This window comes from Aristolochia californica, unplaced genomic scaffold, assembly GCF_029961685.1.
Source record: "Aristolochia californica isolate CCGP_79_NKW_82.1479 unplaced genomic scaffold, dmAriCali1.0.hap1 SCAF_3, whole genome shotgun sequence".
Lineage (NCBI taxonomy): Eukaryota > Viridiplantae > Streptophyta > Magnoliopsida > Piperales > Aristolochiaceae > Aristolochia > Aristolochia californica.
In genome coordinates, this window is record NW_027181992.1 from 13,680,450 (window position 1) to 13,696,638 (window position 16,189).

Consider the following 16,189-nt stretch of genomic DNA (forward strand, 5'->3'; position numbering starts at 1 on the left):
TAGCTGACGGTTCTCAAACCAAAGTCCAAGGAAAAGGTTCCACTTCTGTCACCCCGTCACTTCCACTTCTGTCACCCCATCACTTCCGCTCAATGATATTCTTTTTGTTCCTTCCTTTCCTTTAAACGTACTCTCTGTGAGTCAGCTTACAAAATATTTTAATTGCTCGGTTACCTTCACACCTACTTCATGTGTTTTTTAGGATCTTAGAACGAAGCAGGTGATTGGTGGAGGCCATGAACAAGGGGGGTTCTACTACTTGGATGTGCCAAAGGTCAATATGGTGTCTACTACTGAGAATGAGACACGATTATGGCACAATCGGTTGGGACATCCTTCCATACAATCACTTCATCATATGTTTTCATCTCTTAAGATAAGGTCAGAATTCAGTTGTGAGGTATGTCAGTTAAGTAAACATCAAAGGAGTACAGACTCTCCTCGTCCAGAAGTCAAAAGTAACATTCCTTTTTCATTGATTCATACTAATGTTTGGGGGCCTTTGAGTCTCTAATATTTCTCAAGCCAAATATTTTATCACTTTTATTGATGATTTCACTTGTACAACTTGGTTGTTTATTTTTAAGGAGCGTTCTGACATACCATCTATTTTAAATCTTTTTATGCTATGTTACTCACACAATTTGGTCAAAAGATAAAAATCCTCTGGTCTAATAATGCCAAAGAGTATGTTTCAAAAGACCTTAGACTCCTTTTGTCAAGAGAATGACATTATCCATCAGACATCAGGTGCCCACACTCTTCAACAAAACGGTGTAGTCAAACGGAAAAATCGTCAAATTCTTGAGGTAGCTCGAGGTCTATTATATGCCATAAAAGTTCCATATTTTTATTGGCCACATGCTGTCCTTACAACGTGTTTTCTTATAAATCGTCTACCGTCTACTGTTCTTGGGAATAAATCCCCCTATTCTAAACTTTTACTACATGATGATCGGTTTGCATTACCATTGAAAGTCTTCGGTTGTCAATGTTTTGTTCATAATACTTTACCTAGAGACAACAAACTTGACCCTAAATCTATAAAGTGTATCTTTTGGGGATACTCTTGAACACAAAAGGGTTATGTTGTTATAGTCCCTCTTTGCAACGTTTATTTGTATCCGGGGAAGTAACATTTTTTGAAGACTCATATTATTCTGATAGCACTCCACCTGGTATGTCATCAGTACCAAGTTCTCCTTGACCGGTTGTGCCTCATGATACAGAGATTGTTCAGCCCCCAGAGACAGTGGCCGATACCACACCTGCCAAGTTGTTGGATCCACTAGAGGTAAGTCCTTCATCACCAGTCATTTTTGGTCCTGAATTTGATACTCGTCCTATTGCTATAAGAAAAGAACCTCGTTCATGCACTCAACCTTCTACTTCTCATCCTATCTCCAATTTTGTGTCTCATTGTCGCCTCTCACCTCTATGTTGTCATTTTCTTTCTTCTATTTCCTCCATATCTGTTCCACAGTCATATCAGGAGGTTCTACAACATCCAGGGTGAAGGCAGCAATGGATGAAGAGATGAAGGCCCTTAATGATAATCACACATGGTCTCTGGTTTTACTACCTACAGATAAAAATCCCGTTGGTTGCAAGTGGGTTTATACAGTAAAACATAATCCAGATGGGACCATTGCACGACTGGTTGCAAAAGGTTACACTCAATGCTATGGCATTGATTATGATGAGACATTCTCTCTAGTGGCAAAAATGACCTCGGTACGTATATTATTATCCTTGGTAGCTAATTCTTCTTGGCCCATATAGCAACTGGATGTTAAAAACGTATTTCTCAATGGTGATATCAAAGAAGAGATTTATATGCAACAACCACCAGGATATGTGGTTGAGGGGGAGTCTGTATGTCACCTTAAAAAATCTCTATATGGGCTAAAGCAATCCCCACGGGCATGGTTTGAGAAATTTAGTCAAGCCATCATACGGGCAGGTTTTTACTGATGCTCTGCAGACCACTCAGTCTTTATTGAGAACACAACAAGAGGTAAGGTGATTCTAGTTGTTTATATTGATGATATTATTTTAACTGGGAGTTTTTCTGAGGGTATTCAAAAAATAAAAGAAAGAATATGTGCTGAATTCAAGATGAAGGATCTTGGATTACTGAAATACTTTTTGGGGATTGAGGTCTTACAATCCAAACATGGGATTATTCTATCCCAAAGAAAATACGCACTTGATCTACTAGAAGAAACATATATGATGGGATGCAAACCGGTAGACACTCCAATGGATGCAAATACAAAATTATGTGGAGGCACTGGAGAAGATGTTGATATTGGCAAATATCAAAGGTTAGTGGGACCACTTATTTACCTATGTGTAACGAGGCCAGACATTTCATATGCAATAAGTGTGGTAAGTTAGTACATGCACAAGCCACAACTTAGTCATTGGCAAACACTTGGGAGGATACTACGTTATCTGAAAGGGGTTCCTGAAAGGGGGCTCCTCTATAAAAAACATGGTCACTTCAACATTGAGGGATTCGCGGATGCAGACTGGGCTGGATCCCCAGATGATAGAAAATCTACTTCTGGTTTTTGCACGATGGTTGGAGGAAATCTCGTGACATGGAAAAGAAAAAAACAAAATGTAGTAGCATGGTTAAGTGTAGAAGCAGAATACAAAGCCATGGCATACACTGAAAGTGAACTTTTATGGATAAGGTCCCTTCTCACTTAATTGGGATTTTATAAAGAAGCTCCAATGGACCTATACTGTGATAACCAAGAAGCAATACATATTGCATCAAATCCAGTCTTCCATGAGAGGACAAAGCACATTAAGGTTGATTGCCACTTTATATGAGAAAAATTCCAAGCTGGTCTCTTATCCCTGAAGCACATCTCGTCACAAAATCAAGTTGTAGACATCCTCACCAAACTAGTCACTCACAAGATTATGTCTACCATATGCAGCAAGCTGGGTGTTTATGACGTCTTCTCACCCCCAGTTTGAGGGGGAGTGTTACAATGTGGGGCCCACCATGGTGCTCGAGTTGGTGGGACCCACCATGAGGACGTAGGTCATCAAGAAGAATCCTAGAGGACTTGGGACACCAAGAAGAATCCTCTCCCAAAGCAAGCTCGAGTAAAGGAATCAAGAAGCACAAGCTGAGTTGATTTAGAAGACTTGAAGATCGAGTGGGGCCCACAAGATCGCACGAGCTGGCACAATTATCAAGGTGCGCTGGAGAATCATGAGGGGCCCACTAGGATAAGTCCACAAGCTGGCTTATCCCTTATATTCACGTGGATAATAAAGAGCTCCTAGTTCTACTCCAATTAGTCTTCTAGGAGTTCTAATTTGAATAGACTTACTTATATTGAGACTTACTTATATTGAAGAGTTAGAGTTAGAATGTAATTAGGATTGAAATACAACTTGTATGAGGACTCTACCTCCTCCTCTCCTCTAAATAGAGAGGTTGTAATTTGGAATTAATCAAGCAACACATTCAATCCCGAGTTTGTTCTCTCTCTCCCTCTCCTAGCTTGGCGCAGCTCATCCTTTCCCTTTTAATTTTTTTTGCTCTACCCGAGAGCTTTTCTCCCCTTTTCTCTCTTTTTCTTTTGCTTGTGATTATGGAAAAGGGGTCCTAAATTCAACAGAGCGGAATGTGAATGGACAAATTAATGACTTTCATGATAATAGTCTTACTCACTATTTCAAAAAAAAAAAATGATAACTGTCTTCCTCCTTGAACAAAGCTGAGACGAAACTTCTCTGGTAATACCAAATTTTAAACTTCACCAGCAGCAAGTTAATGAATCTAGTGAATCTGCTCTTTTTCAATGGAAAGGGCTGGCAAAAAATATTCAGGATAAAATAGTCACACCATGTTCCTTATTTAAGAGGCATATTTGAGAAGATAATCTCCATATCCTTATTTACGTACTTCAAAACATGATTACTAGGAAACTCTTCCTATGTTTACATTTACTCTTGGGTTTGTATTTTTGGAGGCAGCATCAATAGGATTCTAATGATACATCTATCAAGATAAGAGGTCTTGTTGACCATAGGTTGACTCTCACATTGTTTTTTTATGATAACAAAACTTAATTAAGCTAAATGAAGACCTTAAACACATAATGAAGAACATCTCTTGAAGAAGCACCCACAAGGAAGAAGTCAACATGAAGACTCAAGTTCAAGCTTCAATAGACAAATAGTTAAACTCAGTCAATTTATGTAAGAGAGTATTTTAACTCCTATTCCTTAAGTACTTGTGAAGATCAGAGCTTTAGGATATTAAATTGCATATAGACATGTTTAGAATCATCATACATATTATTTAGAAACATGTTAAAACACTTAGAGAGAAATTCCCATGCTTTATAAATATATGCATTTATATCTAGCATTGTAATGACCGATCAATCACTAACTATGATTGATCATCCAGAACTGTGCAGGCCAGAAATATAAAGTATGATCGATCAACCATAGCCGATTGATTGATCATCCTGTACATGGCCATTTCATGCTATAACGCATAATTGATCATCCAACAAAGATTGATCGTTCATAGCTGTCCAAGCAAGTTGAATTAACATGGAATGATCAATCATCCCACCAAAATGATCGATCAGACGGAACCTTGCCAGTAAAGGATTTGAAGCATGGTTGATTAAGGGAAAATACACTGATCAATCATACTTGTATTGTATAGTCAAAGGGAATCTCGATTGATCGATCAACTATTGGCAATGATCGATCAACTTAACTTTTCTGGAGCATTGGTAACACATGGATCGATCAGCCCATCGATCAATAAGTCAGAAAAGTAGTTGTTACTCAAACTAGTCGTTATTTGCCCATTGGCAAAAATCAGGCCGTTGATTGATCGATCAATCACTTACTAGTGATCGATTAACGACTAGTTTGAGTTGGGGAAGCTATAAATGCCCTACCAAACCATGAGTAATGAGAGGCATGAACATTTATTGGCATATATTCAAGCCACAACTTTATCTTGCAAATTCCCTTTCAAGAAGTGCTTTAGAGAGAGTAATCCCACCTTGCAAAACATTTCATCTCTTTCAGCCATCCTTGTATGCATATTAGTAATAGCTCCTTGATCATCCTACAACGTGCTACAAAGGAGGAGGAAACATGAAATGTCTCAAGGAGAAGCATCTCTCCAAGTAAGGGTGTAAATGTTTCTCTTTCTTTTATGTTATTGTGAGAGGTTCATCTAGAACCTGATAAGGCGGGGTTAGTGCCCCAAATGGATTCTCGAAGATCAAGTTCATGTCCAACATGAAGATCATGTCAGTCATGTACATGAAGATCATCTTCGCACTTGGTGTTAGTGTTGACGACTTCATGTGCATTGGAAAACAGTTTCCAGTGTTAGTGCCCCAACATGAGAAAAACATAAAAAATAAGAGAATCTCTAAACCTTTACAGTGCACTTAATTACAACATAATCCTTAAACCCCAAATTAGGTAAAACAACCATTATTACTACACGAATAAGTTATTTAATGTATAATTAAATATACTAATATATTTATTAATTGAATTAGATATTTTATTGTGCATTAATATGGTAATTACATGAGCCAATGAAATACCTACATGATTAATTACAAATAATAAATAAATAACATTATAAATAACAAAAACGAAAGTAATATGTTGAGTTATTAATTTATTAATAACATATGATATACTTTAACCTAAAAATGAATAATTTAAGAGAAAAAATTGATCTAATCATAACTTTAACACACTATATATTTGTACATAATATATTTTATGTATTATTAATTAATAATATATTATCACAAAATTTAAAACTATTGAATTAACTATAACAATCGGATAATTATGCCAAAAATAATTTATCAAATATTTATTTTAACAAAATTTTAATTATGACTATTAAATCACTATTTTAATATAGTAATTGTAAAATAAATATATTAAATAAATAAAAATAATTATTTTATAATTAAAAATAATTATTTTATAAAATAAAAATTATAAATTAATGATTTTTATGAAGATAGTTTAATTTTTCCTAACTTAGGAAAAATTAAACCATCATCGTCTTCCTTAGCTGCGAGCCAGAGGGCAACGGCGATGGCGACGGGGACGGGCTAGTAAGCAACGGCCACGGCGGCGGGCAACACCGAGAGAGGGCTGCGGCAACACCGAGAGAGCGCTGCGGCAACACCGAGAGAGGGTTGCGGAATGAGAGAGGGCTGCGGGAATGAAATGGCAGAGAGGGTGTGCGGCAGAGACAGCCCCGAGAGACAGCCCCGCGCGTGAGTCATGTAGATGATTCTCAAAATCGGGCGGAAAGCATTTTCCGCCGTTTACTCTTGAGACATGAACTCCTGAGTCATGGATGTTCATGTACATGACATGAATTTTGGCGTTCCCTAACGACCTCAGGACATGAACTGCATAATGCGCATGAAGATCATGTCCTGAGTCATGTGCACTAATCTCCCCTAAATAGAAAGGCCTAGCTAGAGCCGGAATCTAGCAACAATCTCTTGGGGAGATTGAGTTGTATGAAAATCATGTATTGAGCTACACGTGGCTGAAGAGAGTCAAAATCTCTTTATAATTTTCTAGCTATTAGAGTGTAATAGTGGAAATTTTCCCAACCAAGGGTTCTTAGGCGGTGACTACCACTAGGGGAATATCGAGAAAAAAAATCCTTTTGTTCTTATGGTGTGCATGTCTATGTTTATATTGAATTGCTTATATGCATGATATTTTATTTACTCGCACAAATCAGTTTTAATTTGAATATCTCAATTCACCCCCCTCTTGGGAAGCCACCTGGGCCAATAGGTCCCTTGTGTAAAATTAGGTTTTATAAAAAGAGAAAATTAGTTTCTTATTTCTTTGGGAAGTTATAACTTAATCTCAATCTTCGCATCCAGTACTAAGTCTTCGTGTTCTGATATGGTTATGTACTGAAATTTCAGGATTTTTCCACAAAAGGCACATCAAAGCATCAAAAAGCGCAATCACTGCCAAATATACATATACATGCTTCAAATGCCAGAAGAAGAAACATGTCAAGATCAAAACTATGACCCAGAAAGTTAATCAAAGATCAGAAAAGAGTAAAATCTCAACAAAAAAGCCTTTGCCGAAGAAAAGAATTTCCAAGAGAATGAAGGATAAAAAGCTGGATCACGGAGAAAGTGCTAACAGACCTCAAAGCAGCAACAAAATTAAACCCAAAAATGTATCTGAGGATGCTATGCAATGGATTACTTGGCATAAGGGAAAGAGAACACGAACTGCTCATCCATACTGGGTCAATGGGATTTACTGGGGGAGAAAGTCAAATGATGAACGTGCGCTCTGCTTTAGGGAAAAAAAGGTACTTTTGCGATTTGGACAGCTAGCAATGAAGACCTCTCTGGAGCCTATCTGTTCTCTTTGTCATGAAGCTTATGATTCAGGATTAATCTATATTGCCTGTGAAAAGTGTGAAGGTTCGTCTATCCCTCAATTTTTCTTTGGAAACATCCATGTTTCCTTTTTTCCTTTTTCCCTCTCTTCAAGTAAAACAATTAATGCATTGTAATTAATGATGGTTTTCTAGTTATCACTTGTAAAATCATGCTTATAGTTTTGATGGGGAGGCTTTCACTGTCACATTGATATTAAAATTTGATACCACTAGCAAAGTGGCTATTATATGTAGAAGGGGCTAAAAAAGACGGATGTGATCAGAATGCAATAGCTTGTCTTTGTGCTTCCCAAGAAACCCGTTTCCCATTAGCTTTGATTTCTTGTTAAGGTGCTTCCCTTGCTTTTGGGGCATGTGGTCTCGTGGTTGCTTTTGTGGAAGAGTATAGCTTCCTGGGAAAACTTGGAGTCTGTTCAGACTATGGCTAGGCAAACTTTTTATTTCATTTTGTTTAAATTGTTAAAGTTTTGTTTTGAAAAATTCCCTGAATTTTGGTTACAAACACTGACAATTACCTTATACCCTGTCAGGCTTGAACCCGAGATCTCACCTTTCAACTCCTCACCTGCAGGTCCCCTTCCCCTCTCCCCCCTCTAACACATCCACACTCCCCCACTTACCACCCATGTGGCCATTGAGATCTGCAGCAAATGCCCAATACTTAGGACAACTTACGAGCTGAATCACTGACTGGTGGCATCCGAGTCATGAGATAAAAATGACTTGGAACCATGAAATCCTATATTTACATTTTTGCCATTTAATGGTACTCTTTTATCTTCAGTATTCATATCGAGCTATCTAAACTGTTAAATTTCTACGGCACCCTTAGGTGCCAATTAAGATAAAAGCTCTTTGATATGGAGAATCATGGAATATTAGAGAGAATAAAATGGTTAAACTATTAAATATTATCTCATTCTTTACTTGAGTTTTGTATTTAAAAACTTTTATATTTCTTCAAATTGTAATGTTTTACAGATACTTATTCTTGCAAGCTTTATGGTAATTTGTTGAGCTATCATTTTAATTCGATCCTTTCACTGCTTTCATCTTATACACAGATTGGTTTCATGGGGATGCATTTGGCATTGCGGCTCACAATGTTGACAACATCATTGGTTTCAGTTGCCACACTTGTTGTGCAAGGAGTAGGCCTACCTGTCCCCTGTCAAAATTGGTAATGATCGAAAGGACCAAGTCATGTGAAGAAAGAAGTAATGATGAAGGCTCCAACCATGTTATAGGTCAGTCAAATGATAAACTTACAAATGAACTACTTGAAACACAAGTTCTTCCATCTAATCAGAGTTGGGAGGAAACGAATTGCTTGCACCCAATTGCAGATTCTGGTCAGATTCTGGAATCTGAGAAACTTGAAGAGAAATTGGATGAGCCTTGTATAGTTTGATCACATTAGTTCTTTGAACTATTTTACCTTCTTACAACTCTTGAGGGACACAGGTCGTCAAATGAAGGAGCTTCAAGAATACTGGATGACACTCCCGAGAGACAAGTATATTATATGATGTGGATACTGAGAAGGGGTAGTAACATTCTGCTACCCCTGGATTTGATATTTATTTTTGATACTGATGACAAATTAAGTTGCAATTTCATGGTTTTCAAGGATGGAGCTATCTTCCCTGGTACAAAGGATTTTTTTTTTTTCCATCTGGAATGTGACTGAGGAAAAGCAAGGTTTTGGAACAAATCTGGGTTTTTGAACCACATGCCTGATGCAACAGCAAAGACATGTAGTGGTTAGCATTCTCTTGGCCATTAACCATTTATCGGTTCATTTAACTTCATGGAAGGGCCATGGATCCTTATGAGGAGCTGCACTTGACTGGATATTCTAACTTGCACATTCTTATTTTTTTTAATTTATATTTTTTGAATTTTCTTGAGATACACATGTTGCAACAGCAAAGCAAGTATATGAGTTTTTTAGTGATTCAAGCCATTATCTGACTAAGTTAGTCTAGTTGAGGATTCTGGAGACGGCAATTGCTCTGGTGATATGGTAACCTAACCAGGTCAGTACAAATTATTCCAGTTTGTCTTGACACTCTGGAATGAAAATCTGTCTCTTCCATAGCTTTCTTGAAACATCCATTGACTATTATCATCATTGTGCCGCTATAATACTTCCCACTGTAAATCTTGGTGTCTTGTAAATGCCACTTTAGGTCATGGAGCTGTAGCTGAACTTAAAGCATTGGGCGTACTTGCGTGCTCAATTGAACTTTTTCAATTTTTTAAAACTATGACACTCCAGCCCAATGGATATAACATCGAACCAGTTGTTTTCTTTCAGCTTTGATAACAACTTCCATCATTGCTTCGGTGATTTACTTCCCTGTTGCAATAAACCCCGTATTGATGTGCTTCATTCCTTTTGTACAGGTATGCACTGAACAACTGATTCTATTTTGTCTACGAAAAAAGTGCTTTTGTTTTTTGCTTTTCAGAAAGAAGATAGCGTTACCTGTGCTTTCACCTTTCATGCATATTCTTACCAGAATTCATAATAAAATTGATACTTTTTACTGGACAAAATATTAGTAATTTTCATTGCTAGCTCTGTGTCATCTAGTGAACTGATCTTTTTGCAAATGCATTGTAGTTCAAGGACAACTCTGTTTGCTTATTACGATTATTCTTGCAGTTGTTGCTATTAAGGTTGCAGAACCGAGTCGAATTTTTTACGGTTTGAATTATGTAGAATACTATTGAAGTGCTTAAAGAGCATTGAATAAGTATATCCAGATATAGCTATCTAGTTATCTGCATATCCCATCTTTCTGGGGTGTTATATGATAATGGATTGGGTTAGGTTAATTTCTAGCTGTTTTGGTCAACTTTGAGATTCATGTATGATTCATTTCTAGCGTATTAGAAATGGAATTTATAAAAGGCAATGTGAAAAAATAATACTACAATGCTTCATTAATTGTTACGTAATAGCAATTATCCAAAAATCATAGGAAAAATAGCAAAAAAACGACAAAAAAAAAAAACTACAAAATAAATCAACATTGAACAATCCTTTGACACTTCCACAATCAATAGTTTTTTTGCTTCCTCTGCAGCACAGTTTATGATTTCAACGATCTTTCCTACAGCAGCATCATTCTCCTCTTTCTCCATAGTTTCTTCAATCTTGTTCATAGTTGCAGCTTTCCCTTCTGTTACCTTCTCTCCCACATAATCGTTACTACATAAATAGAAAGACAAACGAAGAGAAAATAAGCCAATTTGACTCTTGGATAATTAATTTTGGTGACGTAGATAATTAATCTAAAAAAAACACAAAAGCAAAGTAAGCAAGAGGAAAAAACCATAAATAAACAAAAAAAAATTAGCTAAAAACAACAATAGAAGACAAAAAGAGAAATTCTAGTCACAGCCAGAGAACCCGCGCAGCTTTTGAGTTCCATGGCATATTCAACGAAGCCATGGCTAGCCAGTCGGTTCATTATGCAATTCTTGCCCAGAGGTCAATTTGGGTTTGTCTGCCTGGGGCTGATGTTGCTGGTGGATGTGGGTGGTGAACCCAGTGGTCTGAAGGGTTCTACTAAGACAAACATATAGGTTTATGAATTTGTAATTTTTTTTAAAATTAATTATCTACGTCACCAAAATTTTTATAGTGGTTTACAATCACTATTTTAGACTGGGGTTGTACTCTTAGGGAGCTCTTTCCCTCCAATTAAAAATTCCACAATGGTTTGCCAAACAACCTTTATAACATAGAACCAGAATTAGTTCAATTACAACACTTGCTTAAACACGGATTTTATGACCAACAACACTAGGTACATGCACCTAGAAACAATAATGATTTTTCAAAACAATTAATCAGATTGAACTATGAGCAAGGAGTGCTTGCTTTACAATGAAGGTTATGGATGCCCTTAAAAATTAAAAACAAATTTTAGCTACACCATTTTCTTAGGTGAAACTACTGAGTGATCAACATCACTAACACTTAAAAATAGATTCAAGTAAGGCTGGCCGAAGAGAGGTTTTAATATATATCAATAGATAAATATGTATAGGTGTAAAACTCAATATAGGACTTAGCTTTATGAAGATCGAAACCTTGAGTGAATGCTTCCACCTTGGATTTTAAAAATCAAGCACTTAAATCACACAGAGATAGACTAGAGGACTTTGAGAAATTCATGTAGGAAATTGTTTAGGCTAGAAAAGATTTGGGTATTTATAAGACAAAATCCTAGTTCAAAAAAATAGTCGTTTCACATATCAACCATGTTTCTAGCTCTTGTAAAAAATCAATGATAAATATTCCAAAAGTTCGAAAAACTACTTATTAAATTCAACTTGTGTTACTTATCATTTTGGTAGGCCACTTGCACAAATTGAAAACCTACAACCAAAGTTATGGCTTTCGGAAAGTATTGGATTTCATTATCAGCAATATGAGGTCTAATTCTTTGGCTGAGGTTGAATCCTTGATGCTCCTACGACTCCTTTGAAGGTTGAATCCTTTGTCTAACTCGAATACTGTCTTCTACTTCCTATAAGAGTTAGCTCCTTTCTATAGGGGTTAAATCCTTCATGTTCTTTATCTTAAAACAGGGTGAAATCTATTTGATGTATGTCCTACATTGCTTTTTCTCATGATGGTTGACTCCTTAATTAATTATAAACTTACTATTTCTTGGGTTCGACTCCTTGTTACTTATTACTTTTATAGAGGGTAGATTCCTTCCCTATGGGATTGAATCGTTTTACTATTTCAGCATGGATTGGGTTTGAAATTCTTCTTCTTTGGGCTCGACACTTTGTTTATGTACTTGACTCCATGTGCATTAATTCAACTCCTTTTTCTTTTTAGTAGTTGTTTGTTGTTCCTTTCTAAATTCTTTTTCTTGCCTTTTGCATTTGTGTTCTACTCCGAGTGTGTGCTCGATTCCTTATGATTTGTGCTTGAGCCTTTTTTTTAGCAGTTTTTGTCAACATATGTTTAACTTTTTTTTTTCTTGCCTCTTGTATATGTGCTCGAGTCCTATGATATGGAGTCAACTCCTTTTTCAAATTCAACTGAAATACAACCTCTTCACACTCGATAATAAAGTAATTCACTCCAATTCTTCATATTCCTATCCACTATTACGGGCCACTATGCTCATATTTGTGGAAAAAAAAATACAAATGGCATCGAATAAAAGTGGGTACCTAAAGAAGTTATATCTTTTTTTATATTTGAACATATAATTATAATTTTGAAACTAGGGAACATAAAATTAGGTTTGGCAAAACCCATCCTCGCCTTCAAACGTGTGCAGGTTTTTTTACTTCAAGTCTCCCGGTACCCACCCCCTAAGATCAGTCCTCAACCACTCGTTGGTCTAGCATGTGGCTTTGGATTTGACACATTGATTCAGTGCACAATCTGATGTGCACTTTTGGATCCGCCTTGTACCGCCTCTCGGGTCGGGATCTGTTGAGCAACTACGATGCATGGCCTGTCTGCTAATCATTTGCTCTGGTTCTTTCTCAAATTTTTATCTCATTTTCCTTTCAATTTTTACCAAAATTATATTATTTAAATTTAAAAATAAAATATTTATTATTTCAATTAGGGGATGGATTGACAAGGGAGTTATACCGTGAATCAATAGGAAGATATTTTCTTGATGGTACTAGGAATAGATCATAGCCTATGCCCTTAAAAAAGAATATGTTCTTTTAGTAACCCACTCACTTCCCTCGTTACTTCACTTGTGCTCTTCAATCCATTTTTCATTCTTTTATTTACACTATTTGCTTGTGTAAATGACACTTTTACATAATGGAGATTAGAGGAGATAGTCGGATGGGCCACCTTCCCCTCAATCCTCAAGAATTCCACCACTCCACATCAGTTTTTTGCACCATGGACGATGCCAAGCACAATAAGCTCCCCTTCACCTTCACAAGATGGAGGTTTCATCGTGGAAATTTTCAATTTGAATTTCCTCTTATCCCCAATTCAAATTGAGGGGAGATATTAAGAGAGAAATAATTTTGGAAGTTCATAATTAATTTTATGTAATAAATTAGAAAAAAATCAATAATAAATCAATCAATAGATTTGCCTTGATTTCCAAAAAATCAAGCGAAAACATCTTGGTAATTGAACGATGTTGAAGATAATTTTTTAGGAAAAGAGAGCCAATCTTCTCTCTTCTCGGGGCTTAAAGACAACATAAAATGATTACGAACCCTTGTTTAAGAAGGGAGCCAAAACAAGCAGTAAATTTGCTTCTTTCTCGTTCGGCAGATTTCCTTGACGAGATAGGGAAACAAGTCGGATCGTTCGTTCATGGACACTTGGGTCCACCCCTCTTGGTTTTCCAGTTATTGTAGCATGGGCAAACCTGCTTGTTCCCGTAGGTGCCAGGAGGTACGCATAAGCACTTGGCGCAGCACTTCTCGCAGAAGAACTTGCAGGGCTTCTTGTAGGCGGTGGCCGAGCATCTCTCCGCGCACCTTCCCGTGCACTCTGCTCGTAACCAGACAAGACGTATCATTCAAGTTTATCTATCCGATAATGTCTATAAACGATATGGGCTTCTCATTCTCTCTTACCTTCAGGATGGAGGCTGCCTTCAGTGGTTCCCTGCTGAAAATTCACCGTAAATGTGCAAGTGTCAGCAGTGAGAGTACTCGAGAGGAAGTCATCCTGTGAATGCTACTATAAAGGAAATGCTTGCAGCACGTACTTGCAACCATTTCCTTCCCAGCTTAGAATTCAAGAAGGAGGGTTCACGTATCTCACCATGGGAAGGGTGGCTGGCTGTGGAACTGGGCTCTCCGGATCAGCTACATCTGCCTGTGGAAACACAGCATGATTTATTTTATAAATTACATGGTTGCCTATTGACATAGTGAATGGAGATGGGAACCTGCACTCACTTTCGTCAAAACGAGCATCATGGCCAAAACAAAGAGCGCAACGGTTGGTTTCCTTGCCATTGTTAGACCTGAAGCTGTAGATGATATTCAGAGTAAGAGAAGGGTAGAATTAGATCAGCTCGTCGCCAGTATAGAATGTTTTGTGTGTGGCCGTGGTGAGGATCAACAGCGGAAGTTGGGGTATTTATAAGGCGTTGGTTTTTGTCTGGTTTTTTCTCTGATCCTAACCTCGTCTTCTCTTGAAGTAACGTATTTGTAGTATTACAGTTTCAGAACAGAGACTTAATTCTATTCGTCTTCCCCAACTGACTAAACTAACCTCCAACGATCACCCACAGGTTGAATTTGGGCGCAACATTTTGATTGGTAATCTCGAATATTGCTATCCTTGAAGAGCATTTTCGTCATTGCAGAGCTAAATTTGGTCGGATAAGGCAAATAGGGACTTCACGGTTGCAGAAAAGCTTCTCTCCTCTACCTCATCCATGTGCAATTTGGGATCTCTCATGTGCCTTCACATGCTCTCTACTTGCAGCGGGACCCCTTGTTAGAAGACAGACACGAGGTAGGCTGCCTGTTCGACGAAATACCGAGCCCAACTGCAGCTGATTGAAGCCTCGCATAGAATTCATGCAAAGATACCCTCCCAGCAAATTTGTCTCCTTCTATCTCGTGAACCTCTCAGTTCCTATCAGAGAGGGGTTGTCCCAGACATGGCCCTGATGCACAAGAGCTGCAGAGGCTTGTTTGCCTCAGTTTAGTCATCAGAGCGCTCGCCCGCACTAAAGGAGCCCGTGATTATTCTTGTTTTAAGCTTCTTGTGGACGACGACCACGCGGCGGATTGTGACAGATCGAAGGTTCCATTTTTTCTGGCGGAAATATCTAGGACCCAAGGTTTTTTTTTTTCACTCGGATCATTTTGGATCTTCTTGAATGTGGCATACGTCCATCCGGATTCAGATTTGCAGCTTCCCCTTGAGCTACAGGCAGTGGAGCAGTTGAGATTTCTAAATCGTGGCTTCCAATGGATATTTAGGGAGCATGATGATGGTTGCCGGGCAAGGAGCAGGTTGAAATATTGCCATTAAGGAGAGATTCATTCTACGATTGTTAATATTTTAAGCCAAAAAAATAACTTTAATCACAGAAAATTTAGGATATTCTGTGTGCCATTTTCTTCCCTCAATGATTGACACGTGAAAATCTTCACTTTTAGGTGAATTTTGTTTCATTATTATCAATTTCAGATTTTTTCTCTCTAATTATTTGTCAAAGAAGTCAACCTTGAGTTCTACACCTTGCCAAGACTAGGGGTTGTTTTATATGATTTAGGCGTGCTTAGACAATTAATTGAAGCTTCTATTTGAACTTTTGTTTTAATTTACAGGATTTTGCCAACACTAGTGGTTGTTGGCCAAAGTTTAAAAGTGATGTGGAAATAAATTAAATAGCCTAATTAGTAGGAGTAAAGGACGGATGTTTTAGGAAAGTACAAAAAAAATAAGCACTTCCCATAAAACCTTTAGGCCTTGTTAATGTCTTCTTTAGGAAATGCTGAAAAAATATTTCTAGATAGTAATGCGTTTCTAGGGCCATTAACGCTTTGATATTTCCTAAGAACACATATCTGTTTGAAAATTCTTCGCAGAAAAATCAAATGAGCCAAAGTTTTCCACCCAAGATAGGCTGAAAAAATGTGAAGTTATTTACTTGTTTATTATAATGGTTGAAGACTATATGGAAAGCAAGAGTGATCTCCTTAAAATTACCA

The 16,189-nt window shown here is 37.4% G+C and overlaps 2 protein-coding genes across 4 annotated transcripts in view; one reads left to right on the forward strand and one right to left on the reverse strand.

Annotated features, from left to right (window-relative positions):
- LOC137959047 (DDT domain-containing protein PTM-like) overlaps positions 1-10,384 on the forward strand; it is a 70,219-nt gene extending 59,835 nt beyond the window's left edge. The window contains exons 8-11 of one of the 3 annotated variants that reach the window (XM_068806322.1): positions 6,990-7,508; positions 8,551-9,525; positions 9,679-9,895; positions 10,158-10,384. In XM_068806322.1, the coding sequence (XP_068662423.1) occupies positions 6,990-7,508; positions 8,551-8,897 (866 nt within the window). In that variant the 3' untranslated portion in view covers positions 8,898-9,525; positions 9,679-9,895; positions 10,158-10,384. Of the gene's footprint in view, positions 1-6,989; positions 7,509-8,550; positions 9,896-10,157 lie in introns of all 3 variants that reach the window. The other 2 variants (XM_068806321.1, XM_068806320.1) reach the window with 2 other exon arrangements.
- Positions 10,385-13,589: 3,205 nt separating this feature from the next.
- Positions 13,590-14,497, reverse strand: LOC137959904 (protein GAST1-like). The gene is made up of 4 exons (XM_068807317.1): positions 14,417-14,497; positions 14,280-14,333; positions 14,090-14,123; positions 13,590-14,003 (listed from the first exon to the last, which is right to left on the reverse strand). Exons 1-4 carry the CDS (start codon positions 14,474-14,476, stop codon positions 13,822-13,824), a joined length of 330 nt encoding a protein of 109 aa, XP_068663418.1. The 5' UTR covers positions 14,477-14,497; the 3' UTR covers positions 13,590-13,821.
- Positions 14,498-16,189: the final 1,692 nt, after the last annotated feature.

What these genes read in the sequence shown, in the direction of transcription:
- LOC137959904 (XM_068807317.1), bottom strand. Translation starts at nt 14,476, where the DNA reads ATGGCAAGGAAACCAACCGTTGCGCTCTTTGTTTTGGCCATGATGCTC. An exon ending in TGATGCTCGTTTTGACGAAA is followed by an intron (nt 14,334 to 14,416) that starts GTGAGTGCAGGT and finishes GTGTTTCCACAG; the next exon opens with GCAGATGTAGCTGATCCGGA. An exon ending in AGCCAGCCACCCTTCCCATG is followed by an intron (nt 14,124 to 14,279) that starts GTGAGATACGTG and finishes GTGAATTTTCAG; the next exon opens with CAGGGAACCACTGAAGGCAG.